This window comes from Callorhinus ursinus, unplaced genomic scaffold (genome assembly GCF_003265705.2).
Source record: "Callorhinus ursinus isolate GAN/ISIS: 27379988/994484 unplaced genomic scaffold, GSC_fseal_2.0 scaffold33, whole genome shotgun sequence".
Lineage (NCBI taxonomy): Eukaryota > Metazoa > Chordata > Mammalia > Carnivora > Otariidae > Callorhinus > Callorhinus ursinus.
The window spans coordinates 15,488,646-15,501,517 of NW_027397095.1; the positions used below are offsets into that span (position 1 = coordinate 15,488,646).

Here is a 12,872-nt window from a genome sequence, read left to right on the forward strand (position 1 = left end):
AGGGTTAGAGCAAAACTTGACATCCAGAAAATGCTAGCTTTGAAATACCAAGTATTTATAGTATATGTAATTGTGAAGTGGAACCAGGCCTGTGCTCTTTTTTTGTTGTGGTGGTGGGTTTTTTTTTTTCCTATTTTGTTGTTGAACTAACATGGATCAGTGGATAAAATGGAATTTTGAAAACGTAAAGGTGCCAGACTGTGAGGGAAATGCTAATACGCAGGCATGATTTTGATGAAATCGGTCGTGTATCTTCAGCTATAAAGACCTCATTTAATAATTGCCTGAACCATCTACTACTTGATGTAAAAGGACCAGCTGCAAAGAAAACAACTATCACATCAATATGATGAAATTTGAAATTTATATTTTAGTAAGTATGATGAGAATGAGCTTCTTTTAAAAAAATATTCAACAGAGAGAGCACAAGCAGGGGGAGCAGCAGGCAGGGCAGGGGGACAGGCTCCCCACGGAGCCGAGAGCCTGACGCGGGGCTCAATCCCGGGACTCCGGGATCACAACCTGAGCTGAAGGCAGACGCTTAATGACTGAGCCACCCAGGCACCCCGAGAATGAACTTCTTTCCTCACACGTCATATGTTTGGAGACACACATTCTGACATGAGACCTTCCAATCTCACGTGTTATTTTGAAACCCACAGGGTGTTGTACGCAACCTACCCCAGAGGTTCCTCCAAAGGTTAAACATAGTTACTATTATGTTCCAGAAATTCCACTTCTAAGTATATACCCCAAAGAATTGAAAGCAGGTGGTCACAGTAGCACAAGAGCCTAAAGGGGGAAAGAGCTCGGATGTTTATCAGTGGATGAATGAATAAGCTAAACGTTTCCTACAATGGAATATTTAGCCATCAACAGGAATGAAGTACTGGCGCATTATACATTGTGGATAAACCTCTAAAACATTACACTCGGTGAAAGAAGCTTGGCGCAAAGGATCACATAGTGTATGATTCCATTTATGTGAAATATCAAAATAGATAAATCCATAGAGACAGAATACCTATCCGTGGTTGCCAGGGGCTGTAGGAGAGAGGAGAGCAAGGGGCAACAGCTTAACCGATATTGGTTTTTGTTTGGGAGTAATGAAAATACTTGGGGACAAGAGAGGTAGCGATTGCCCAACGTTAGGAATGCACTGGATGTCACTGAATTCTTGAGCTTAAAATTGTTAATTTTGGGGGCGCCTGGCTGGCTCAGTTGGTAGAGCACATGACTCTTGATCTCGAGATCATAAATTCAAGCCCCACGTTGGGCGCAGAGCTTACTTTAAAAAAAATTGTTAATTTTATGTGATGTGAATTTCACTTCAATTACAAAAAAAAAAAAAAAAAAAAAAACAACAACCCTGCCCCAGAGTGTGGTAAGTGTGGCACTGTTTGGGGAATAGGATGATGTGTTAAGTTGTGTGCAAGCATTTCTCATTTTAGGAGTTACGCATCTATTTTTATAGCTGCCTTCTCATTATTGTAAGATATAGCAGTTTGCCATTTGCAGTAATAAGTAGAAAGTTTTCCTTTGAAGACAAGTGTAGATTTAAAGGGACCGATTTAAAAAAAAGTAAATAATAAAGGTGTTAAGTGAGATACGACAAATAATGGTAATTCACAGCTGTCTGAAGAATTGGAAACTTTAAGAAATGTTGTATTCCATGTTTAAGCCAATTAATTTTTATTGTGTATCCTGGATCCTGGCTGCTATTCATCAAAGGTGAAGAAGACTTTTTTTTTGCCTTGGATACTTTTAACCTAATAAAGGAGATAAGCTACATTGATAAATAATTCTAGGAAGAGGCTAAATGTGCCAAGTGCTAAAAGTGAGAACCAGCAGACTAAGATCAAGACCAGGTGACCAGTCCCAGTGAAGAAGATACTAGAATATATCTGGAGAACATGAACTGAGAAATTTGCTTTTGCCATCAGGAACAAGGAACAGAGGTAATTAATAAATGCAGCTGACAGTATTTTCAGTATTCGGGTCTCATTTCTTGTGGCCCGCTGTGCCTCAGCCTTTCCCTCTCATTAACTTTGCGGTCATCCTGGGCTCTCTTCTCCCCAACGATCTCACATTTAAAGATAGCAGAGTGGAGGGCTTATGTACTGGACCCCGGAGCTAGACTGTCTGCGGACGAATTCCAGCCCCAGCATTTACCCACTGTATAACTTTAGTCATGTCACTGGACTTTTTTGGGCCTTAGTTTCCTCTTCTGTAAAATGGAGATATTTTTTAAAAATATTTTATTTATTTATTTGAGAGAGAGAGAGCGTGCACGCAAATGAGTGGGGGGGGGGGGGGGCGGGGGGGGAAGCAGACTCCCGCTGAGCAGGGAGCCTGATGTGGGATGTGGGGCTCCATCCTGGGACCCTGAGATCCTGACCTGAGCCCAAGGTAGACGCTTAACCGACGGAGCCACCCAGGCGCCCCTGTAAAATGGAGATATTAATAGTACCTACAGTACAAAGTCACAGTGAAGAGTAAGTCAGCTAAGCGAGTAAATGGGTAAAGCATTTAGAAGGCCACTCGTTCCATGTTACGTGGCCCACAAACGTTAGCCACTGTCATCATCTCCTGCCCATTCCATCTGCTAAAAATCTTTCTGAATCGCTCCCCTACCCCCACTACTACTGCTTAGTTTAGGAGACTTGATGTTGTTACAGTTGATTGTCGCTGCGCCTTAACCAGTTGGACCTCCCGGCCCACCCTTCCCTCTGTCTTGCTTGACTGCCTGACACCTTCTTGCTTAGGCTTAGCACTTAGCTCAGGGGTCCCCTCTGTGAAACTTGCCCTGACTCCCTGGCCGAGCCCAGTGCAGGCTCTCAGGCTCTCCGAGTACGTTCATATGACCTTGAGCACGCCTCCTCTACAGCGCCTCTCACACAGTACTGTGACTGTACTTGATATTCCCTGGACTGTGAGCACCTTGAGGGGTGGGGATCTGGGCTTAGACTTGGGTTTGAATTTCCAGCCGAAATACAACACTTGTTACAAAGTAGATGCTTATTAATTGTTTGGGTGGATGAATGAATTGCCTCTGCCTGGGGAAAGCTAGCTTACAGCCTTGATTTTGCAAGCTGAGGTGAGCACACGTAAGGCTAAATAAGAACAGTGTGTGTGTTAAGGGCCACAAGAGTTCAGAAAAGGGCATTTGGTGGGTGTTAGACAAATCAAATTAGGCTTCAACAGGCAGAGTTAGAGGGGCGCCTGGGTGGCTCGGTCGGTTAAGCGTCTGCCTTCGGCTCAGGTCACGATCCGGAGTCCTGGGATCGAGCCCTGTGTTGGGGCTCTCTGCTCAGTGGGGAGTCTGCTTCTCCCTCTCTCTCTCTCTCTCTTCCTCCCCCGCTTGTGCTCCCTCCCTCTCTCTGTCTCTCTCAAATAAAGAAATAAAATCTTCTTTAAAAAAGGTAGAACTTGATTTGGAACTTAAGAACACGCAGAACTTGGGGCTCCTGGCTGGCTCGGTGGGTGGAGCATGCGCCTCTTGGTCATGGGGGTCAAGCCCCAAGTTGGGTGTAGAGATTCCTTAAAATCTTAAAAAGAAATAAAAAGGAGCAGGCAGACCTTGTGTGAACAGAGGAACAGCCATATTTTAGGCAGGGGGAGTGTTTTATGAGTTGAATAGATGATAAGCGAATAAAAAAACCAAAAACATGTAGCATCTCCCAAAGAGAAGAGAGCAGCCTAAGGAGGGTGTGTGTGCGGGGTGAGGCGAGGGACGCACAAGCAGTTCCCAGTCCAACAATGGTGTATGTTCTGAAGGTTTATTTACAGATTGTTTGCACGACGGGGAAGTTTCTGGCCGTGCCCAAAATATTGTATTGAACCTACTTGAGTAGCTGATCTGTCCTATGGACAGTACTCGCCTGAGCTCCAGGGCGTAGGAGCAGGGCGTCAGGAAGGGCGTGACAGGTTCTGGGCAGGAAGACCTGGAGTGGTAGAGGAAGTGGGGCTTTGTTATTCTTCTACAACCTTCTCTGCACGCTTATCTATATCTCGGTTTCTCTTTATCTCTAGACATAGTTGCTCTAGCCTCCCAGCTTCCCCTATCCCCCAACTTCCTTCATAGAGCACCCCACCCGAGTTCGCAAGGACTCCAGAAGGTTCTCGCCACCAGCCTTTCCCCATTCCCTGAGAGCAACAGCTCTTTGCTATTTGAAGAAACTTGACTGAACTCATTCACACCAGTGTGAGAATAACCGACAGCCACCTTATCCTGGCAGCTCTCCTTATTATCATTTTAACAGGATTCTCTTTTAGCTCAAATGAATGCCTACTTGATGGAGTTTCTTCTGGCAGTGGTACGCGGCAAACAATGAGAGGGAGGGAATAAGTGAAGGTGCAAACATCGGAGGGAGAGAAAGTTTGTTGGAGACCGGGTTGGCATTATAGGAGAAGGTATTTTAGGACAGGGAAAGCCTTTGCTAATTTCCCTTTCTGCTCTAATCCCTCCTCTGTATATTTTTGGTATATTCTTCTCTTGAATCCACAGAAACTGTAAGCTGCATTAAAAAAATATATGTATAGCTCCCATGGCAGTTCTTGGCTAAAGAGATTCTGTGTTTTCCAGTTGTGTGCAAATCTGGGACAACCCGTAATGGGAAATAAGGTTAAATAAGTAAGGAAGAGCTGGGGTGGAGGGAACCTTGAATGTGGAGTCTACAAATCCATCCACACAAGTAAGGAGTCATAGAAGGCAAGATGGAGGGCATAATTCCTTCTGAGTTTTGGATTAGTAATGGCGGGGCGTCAAGTTCACTCTTGGCTCTTGTGAGTGGTCAATACAGAATCCTACTTTTTTGCTACCCTTTTGTCATTGTGCTGGGACTTCTTCCATTAACTGTCGGTGTCTGAATCCCTGCCTATCTGACTGTCCTGTGTGGGTTCCGAGCCGATCTTTCTCTTTCCGATTCAGGATCCTAGAGACTTTTATGACTCTTGTGTTTCCAACTAGCCCATAGGGACCTATACGCTGTGTTTCTGGGTCCCAGCAGCAAAATTCAAGTGCGGTGTTAGCAAAACACGACTCCCTTTTATAAGACCATATTACTTTCATTTAAATAAAAACCTCCAGCCTCTGTGCCCCGGAACACTCCCCCAGATAGTGGTTAATGATCTGTTTCAGTTAGCCCGTCCCCACGGCAGGAGCCTCCACCCCCTCTACCCAACCCTAAGTAGATGCTACAGTGTGTTGTGAATATGTTCTTCCCTATGGGGAACTTCATCATCTTTTATTCTTTTTATTACTCATTATGTTGCTATCCTTGATATTTCTACTCTGCTGGTTTGCATAAATGCGAAGGCCAGGAAATGGCATGAGAAAAGGGTTTGAGGCCTTTCCTTCAGCCTCAATTATAATTCTCATACTGGAACAGAAGATTCATAGATCTTTCATCAAATATATATATTTTTTTCTCTATTGTGAAAGTTATAGGGGCTTGTTAGCATCGGGCCCTCCCTGTGCCTCATTTGTGTATTTTACTCTTGACTGCTCACTGTGCCATTTGAGTGAGTAGGTATTGGTGATGTGCAGTGGCTTGCTTGGTTGAACTCGCTATTTTATTTTTTTGTTCAATCTAGTGGAGCAGTTATTGTCAAAATTGGATTTTGGGGCTTACTTTTTCAACATCACTGGCTACAGTAATTGAAGAGGGTCTACCAGTCCAAAGAAGATGCTTTTATCCTTTTCAATTAGCAGTCTGTATAAGTTATTGGTTTTAGGAGATGCTGCTTCCTATTTCAGTGTTCTGGTCTAGGTGGCGAACCAGTGAAATGCGTTTCTTCAGTTTTTAGTTTCACCAGGACTACCTTGCTTAGACAAATGATGATTGGCATTGCCCTTCCTTACTGTAGCTAAGTGTCTGGTTGGCTCGGTTTAGTTCAGCCGTCACTTCCTGAGCCATTCACCCCTCCAACCATCCATCATAAAGTTGTTGTACGCCTGCTGTTCTGGGCACGCTGCTAGGCACACACAGGGTCCATCAGACAGACATCAAAAGGAGCCGTTTAGGTATTTAGGTATACTGTTTGAGATTGTAGCCTTTCATTGATTTCTTACCATTCATAACTTAGTTCAGGAAGGATAAGGCCCTTTCACAGTTTCTTGTTTCCTTATCACCCCAAAACAGCTTAGTCTTGGAGGAGAGAAAACTGACCTCTGCCAAACTTGATTTCACCAAAATCGCCTCCTATGATTGGGCTCCTGCGTGACAGGCACCAAGACAGGTAGAATAAAAATGTGAGGAGGACCCAGAGGCAGCTCTCTGGAGTTTATAGTCTAGTTTATAGTTTATAGAAACTGTTACAATCCAAAGTGACAGGACCTATAATATTCAGAGTGCCGTGGGGGTTTAGAAAACCTAGCAACGGAGGCCGCTAAGGGATGTGAGGGGAGGTCTCATGGAAGGAGATATACTTGAACACTTACTCAAGTATGACTCGAAATTGGCTTGGCAGACAAGGAGAGCAGGGAATTCCAAGTGGGGAGAGCGTCCTAGGAAAAACTACTGAGGCCTGAGGGAGTATGGCACGTTAGACGTCTGTGCCAAGAAATGCCACCTGAGGGATAAAAGGAAGCTCTGAGAATTGTCACTGGGAGGGTGTTTCTGGCAAAGGTACAGGTCAATGATTCTGCAACTTTAATCAGATATCGTTCTATGTCTCTCGTGACTTAGTTCTCTTTTTCCTCCAGCCTTTTACTGACTTCCTCGTCAAGTAACTCCATGGTGGTGTTGAGGAGTCATATTTGCGGGTTCTTTTTTCCCCTCAAATAAATATTAATACAATACAGGGGTGACGAATGGACACCAAATCAGGTGTCAGGGGACCTGGATTCTTGTTTTCCAGCTCTCTCAGCAGCTTGACTTGAGCCAAGTCACTTAATAACTCGCTTTCTATAAAATGGGAATTTTCAAATGGGAATATTAACACCTGCACTGTCAGCCTCAGAGTCCGGGTGAAAGGAAATTGAGACTCTTAAAAATTAAAAGGAACAGTACACTTTTTTATTTGGAATTCTGCTAGCTCAGGCTGTCTGTCACCTGACACTTCAGACAAGTAAAATACTTCATGGAGTATCTGGATACGAAAATTAGGTTGAAAGGAAGTTGACAAATAGGAATATTCTTACTTCCTCTTTAACTCCCTATGTCAGCCCTTCTGTCTGTGGAATGTCATTTCCCTTATTTCTGTGTTTCTTCACTCACATGATAAAATTTCCTTCTTCCCCATGGTCTGTCATGTATACCTTCACCCATTTTAGATTCTCACGATAGCTATTAAATAGTAATAGATTTAAGACTTAGGCTGCTGGAACGCCTGGCTGGCTCAGTCCGTGAAGCATCTGACTCTTGATCTCGGTTCAGGTCGTGATGTCAGGGTCATGAGATCGAGCCCCGCGTCGAGCACCGTGCTTGTCCCTCTCCCTCTGCTCTTCCCTGTACTCTCTCTCTCTCTCTCAAATAAATGAATGAATGAATGAATGAATAAATAAATAAATAAAATCTTTTAAGAAAAGACTTAGGCTAGTAAAATATGAGTTGGTATATTTCATAGTCAACCTTGAATAATTTATATCCATCAGATAGTTTGAATTACTCATGAATTACCCTCAATTGTTTGTGTTGCCATATAGTGGAAGGACCCACACTTTGTTACATTTCAGGGAATACATGAAAAGGTTGTGATTCATTCCAATAAGAATGGGAAGTTAGGAAACTTTTATGGCCTTCTGCTCTTTTTTTTTTTTTTTGCCATTTTTTCCTAATCCAGTGATAATACAGGTAGAGTTATCAGTAACAGGAAAAGGCTTTTCTTCCCCCTTTGACCCCACCTTTCCCACTGGATTGAGTGGTGAGACTACTGGAATCTGGACCAGTAGGAACTTCTGGGCTGTAGGAATACGAGCAATTGCTCCTGGTATAAATCCCCCTGACCAACCCTTGTTTAGATCAGTGGTTTTCAAAATCTGTTATCCAAGGACATTTCTGCATGACTGAAAACTCTCTAAACCACTCAAGTCCTCCTGCTCTGACCCATCTTAACATACGGCAGAAGGAAGGAGAGTCCAGTGCGGCTATGGATGAGATAACAGAATGAGGCTATTTTAAATGGAATGTAAGTGCATTATTTATATTAGATTAATATAGACCCTGTCATCAAAATCACTAATACTCTAGGAGATTTACTGTGCACTCCCAGGAGGTGTTTTCCTTTCTCCTCTTCTAGATGAGCTCGTGCATGTGAACGTGTATGCGAATTTGGATTAAATACCTATTCTAGTTCAAACTATAATATAAAATGGTGATTGCCTTTTTTCCTGCCAGGCTTGGGGGAAATATTCTGGCAATTGTTCTGTTTTCCACAAAATTAACTGAGGAAATGGTCTGGTTTATTTTTCTCTTTGTTTTAAAGTCTATGATACCATTGATACATAGTTTAAAAACATTCTTCTGAGGACCTCGTGGATTAAATCATTTTTATGTCCCCTAAGTACTGCCCTTTTTTGAAGAATTCTTGAGAAAAGTGTGGCCCATATCCAAAATCACATTCTCCTTTTTTTTTTTTTCTGTATTCGAATTTTTTCCTTATAAGTTAATGGAAAGGGAAGTGGTCAGTTTTTGCACTCAATAAACAAGAAAGAAGGTGTAGACAGCTTTTATCTGGGACATTTTTAGGTCATTGAACGAATATTTTCAAGTATTAACTGCCTTTTGGAATTATTGGCAGATCCCTCTTAACCCACTTTAACATAAAATCATTGAATAAGATGAAAAGATTTTTTTATTGTCTACATAAAACTCCATGGTTTTTGCATCATTGCAAAATCTAAGAGATTATGCATACATAAAAAGGTTGAGACAAAGCTGAATGCTAAATGCCAACATCAACGAAAGCTTGTCTGAGTATTTGACACTGAGCATAATGGGGTGTGGTTCCACAGGGAGAGAACACTCAATATTTACACTCCAGGACTTGTTTCTGTGGTAAAGCTTCTTGTCCTAGATTCATCTCCCGGCTAACACTATTACCCCCCACCTTTTAAACATCCCCCCCTTCTTACACATGGATTTTCTCCCTTAAACCTCATGAGATGCTAAACCTTCCGGATCTAATGCCCTGCCCTCACTCTCTCTCCCATCTCTTTCCGTGGTCTTCATGAATTCTTTTTGGTTATCGTATGCGCCTTCAGGTGAATTCTCTCGGTTTACTGCAAGTAGTAAAACACAAGCACAGCCCCCCCACCCCAAGCCCCCTTGCAGCTCTTTTTTTTTTTCCCCTCGAAGATCACACCTCCATAATTAAGCTATTCTGTTGGTATCCCTTTCTCATCAATTTTCTGGAATTTTCAAACGGCAGCCGTGGGGTATATAACCACCCTTGTTAGATGGTAATGCAGAGTTGCTGCCCAATGCAGACAGAGTTCACTTCACAGTTCATAGCCTTTCCTTTTCAGGCTTGAGAGTGGTAAGAGAAGGTACCAAGATTGGTGTGTACTGTGAAGTCTGGGGAGGTGTGCTTTCTTGGGCCACTTACCCTCAGGCTCTCACCGGCCTTCTCTCTGCTTGCTAGGCTTTATAGGCAGAGTCCAAAGGGTTTTTCGAACAGTGTGTGCTCAACGGTAGGAGTAATGTGCGGTCTGTGTAATGGAGGAACATTTAAAAACTGGAGGGGACTCAAAGTACCACGGGGGAGACATCACAGCAAAGAATGGAATTTGAGCTGGATCTAGCAGGATGAGTTGAGTTCAGAAGAGCGGAGAGGGAAAGAGATTTCATGTAGGAGGACCTCTGGAGCAAAGGGAAACAAAGAACAAAACAAGTTTGTGAGCTAGAGAATAGGCAGTTGGGGTTAGGAGCTACTACGTCAGCGGACTCCAAGACTAAGTTAGCCAGCTTGTAATGAGTTCTTAGTGCTGGGCATTGTTGCTTGATTAATTCCTCGAGTGATCCACTCGTTCAACAGATGGCTTCTCGTAGCTCATGGGATAAGATCCAAGCCTCTTCACTCACTCTGTAGACCTTAAAATCCGCTCCCCTCAGCACCATGTATCTATACTTCTCCCGGTAATATTGAAGACTTTCTCGATCCTTCCGACACACTGGGCTCCTTTAAATCTCTGTGTGTCCACACAGACTCTGTCTTCTGGAGTCTGCCTGGGGAATGCCTCATTCTTCCACCTCAGTTGCAGCCCGATTTTTATTGCTCCTCTGATTTTTATCGTTCCTCTGTAGAATCCTAGGCATATCCTAGCAAAGCTTCTATGCCATATTTTGTGCTGTCAGGGAGCATGTCTGCTTCTCTCACTCAACTGAGAGCTTCCTGAGAACAAGGGGTTGTCTTGTTCACCTTTATATCCATATCACCTGGCAGAGTCCCTACCACACATGTAGCAAATTCTTAACAAGTATTGGTTGAGTAAAATCTTTACCAAACATTTAATTTACGTCATGTATAGTTGCATTTTAAGAGAGCTCATCCAGAAGCGAGGTGTTTGATAGCTTGAACATGGGAGGTGCAGAGAGACCAGTTATATGTATTTTTGGAAGAAGCTCATTTGTTAAAAAAAGACACAAACTAGGGATTAGACACCTGTACAAACCGTTAAAGAATAAAGGCTAGGACTTAATGACCGGCTACTAGCGGCACGAGAGAGGGAAGAGTTACAGGTAATGAAGATTTAAGGGAATAGGACCCATGACAGGGCAGTGACCCTTGAAAAAATCAGGTTACTTTCAGGTAAACATTCTTCCCCCCCCTACGTCAGATCTCCTGATGCTAGTATTTGTCTCATCCCACCTCTGCTCTAAAGATGAACACTTTGTTCCTGTTCAATTAACTGGAACTAAGCTCAAGATTCATGTGGTTCTGATCTCTGTATCTGATCCGCGCTTAAGATAAGAAATAGAAGTAGTTCCGCCACGCTGGCTACAATTTGCTACCAAGGGACGGTGTTCAGTGGATGGGTTTTTGAATACGTAAAGGCTGTTTTCTGCTTTTGGGAGCTACAACTGAAGTGCTATACCAGGCAGATGCACTGGGGTGCGCTACTGTGTAGGAGAGCCTCGCTGTGCATCGCCGCTCTCAACTTTAAAACTCCAGAGAATTTGATGAGAGAGGGATCCACAAGAACATGACAAATGATGAGAGTTCAAACCTTAAGAGAAAAATGGGCTTATTGGTAAGAGACCTTTCTTTTCCTTTATTTACTGCTGTTGCTTATGCATTAAAATAGCAAGCCTGTTGTTTTCCTATGTGCCTGTGAAGCGGTGTACAAAAATCAATTTTATATGTATTGTAGAATTCAGGAGACATATTGGTAACCATGCAAAAATCATAGGAAAGCATATATAAAGCTTGATATTTTTTAAAAAAATCACTGAGGAAATCGTGCTGTATTTCAGAGTGTGGTATAGATGTGTGTCTATGTTTCTCTGTATAGCTTAAATGTAATACAGGCTAAGAAATATATATATTTTTTAAAAGTTAAAATAAAGAATAGTGACTTGTGTAGAGATACATAATTTCACTGAGCTACCAGAAGGTGGCACACCAGATTCTTCTTAAATACACAAAGGAAAGGAATAATATTAATAGGAATATAAAATAAGCTGTATTTAAAGATACTTTCCTGCATTTTTAAGGAAAAAGATAATATAATTGTTATTTGCGTGGTGAGGCTTAATGCTAAAATGGGGCAGATATTAATTCAATCCATTGTAGCTTTTTCTGATTCAAAAATAACAATTTTGATGTGTGTAGCGTTTTAAAAGTAGACTTTGAAACAGTATTGCCATTAAAGAGATGCTGTTTTGAATTCCTCGTCCTAAAAAAGAAAGAAAAGACTTGCTGCCTACCTTTGGCATAAGAGGTCCTTAGACTGAGGATCCCATTTTGGGTAAGGTCTCTGCCAAGGTCTTTCTAAAGATACTCTTAGGCTATGACTTCGATTTAGTTGTGACTTTAATAATGCAGTGGTGCTTGTGGGATGACCCAGAAAAGAGCCCAAACTGCTTATTTTGAAGCAAAAGTTAGGTAATTGTAATGCTTAGTAATGGTCACTTTCTGTAAGCTAAAAGCAACGTAAATGTCACAAATGTTAAATGCGTTAAATTAGGGCTTAGAGCTGCTCCAGCACCTGCCGGCGGCGTACTTTCATTTCCCCACAAAGTTGACTGGCGACAGCTCACCGCAGTGCTCCTGTGGTAGTCTCTAGTTTGAACGCTGCCTGCCCCAGGCAGTGGCTGAAGTCTGTTTCTTCATCACCATCATCTTTTAGATTAGCCCAAAGGGATGGGATACATGGCAGAACTTCACCAAAACAAAATCCCCTGCTTAGAAGACGGTGCATCTATTTGTATGTTTTTATTAATTACAAGCAGTATGAAAATAAGAAAATTGGTAGTAAACGAACCTAGGAGAACATTAACCATCTGTTCCCTGAAAGCTTGTAATGTGTGTCATTTGCTTTCAGGTTTTTATGGCAAAACAGTCTATCAGCAAAGAATTGAACTTTTTAGGCTTCAGAAACAAGAAGATGACAAAGCATTCCAAGGCCGCGTATATATTTACTGGAAAAGTGTTTCCTTCTGTCCAAATTTGGCTAGTTTAGTCTTTCTGATCAGCTGCCAATAGATGTTGTACTTCATATCAGTCTTTAGTCCAGACTTTCTGAAACATTAAGAGAGCGTCTAAAAACAAATAGAATCTTATGGCTTTCTTGTTAAGTGTTTTACAGTTAATTTACATGTTTAAAAATTGTTCTGTGTGGTATTAGCTGCTCAGAATTTAGAAACGTGGTTTATTAATTTACAACTAAAATATCTGCAGCGCATGCTTTGAAAAATCCGAACTAAATC

General features: G+C 42.2%; 1 protein-coding gene across 3 annotated transcripts in view; it reads left to right on the forward strand.

The window, feature by feature from the left end:
- KLHL13 (kelch like family member 13) overlaps nt 1–12,872 on the forward strand; it is a 199,677-nt gene that overhangs the window by 105,519 nt on the left and 81,286 nt on the right. The window contains exon 1 of one of the 3 annotated variants that reach the window (XM_073879231.1): nt 10,923–11,194. The exons of the other annotated variants lie outside the window; for them this stretch is intronic. Coding sequence (XP_073735332.1) covers nt 11,154–11,194 — 41 coding nt within the window. The 5' untranslated portion in view covers nt 10,923–11,153. Of the gene's footprint in view, nt 1–10,922; nt 11,195–12,872 lie in introns of those variants that run through there. 3 annotated transcript variants of the gene reach the window in all.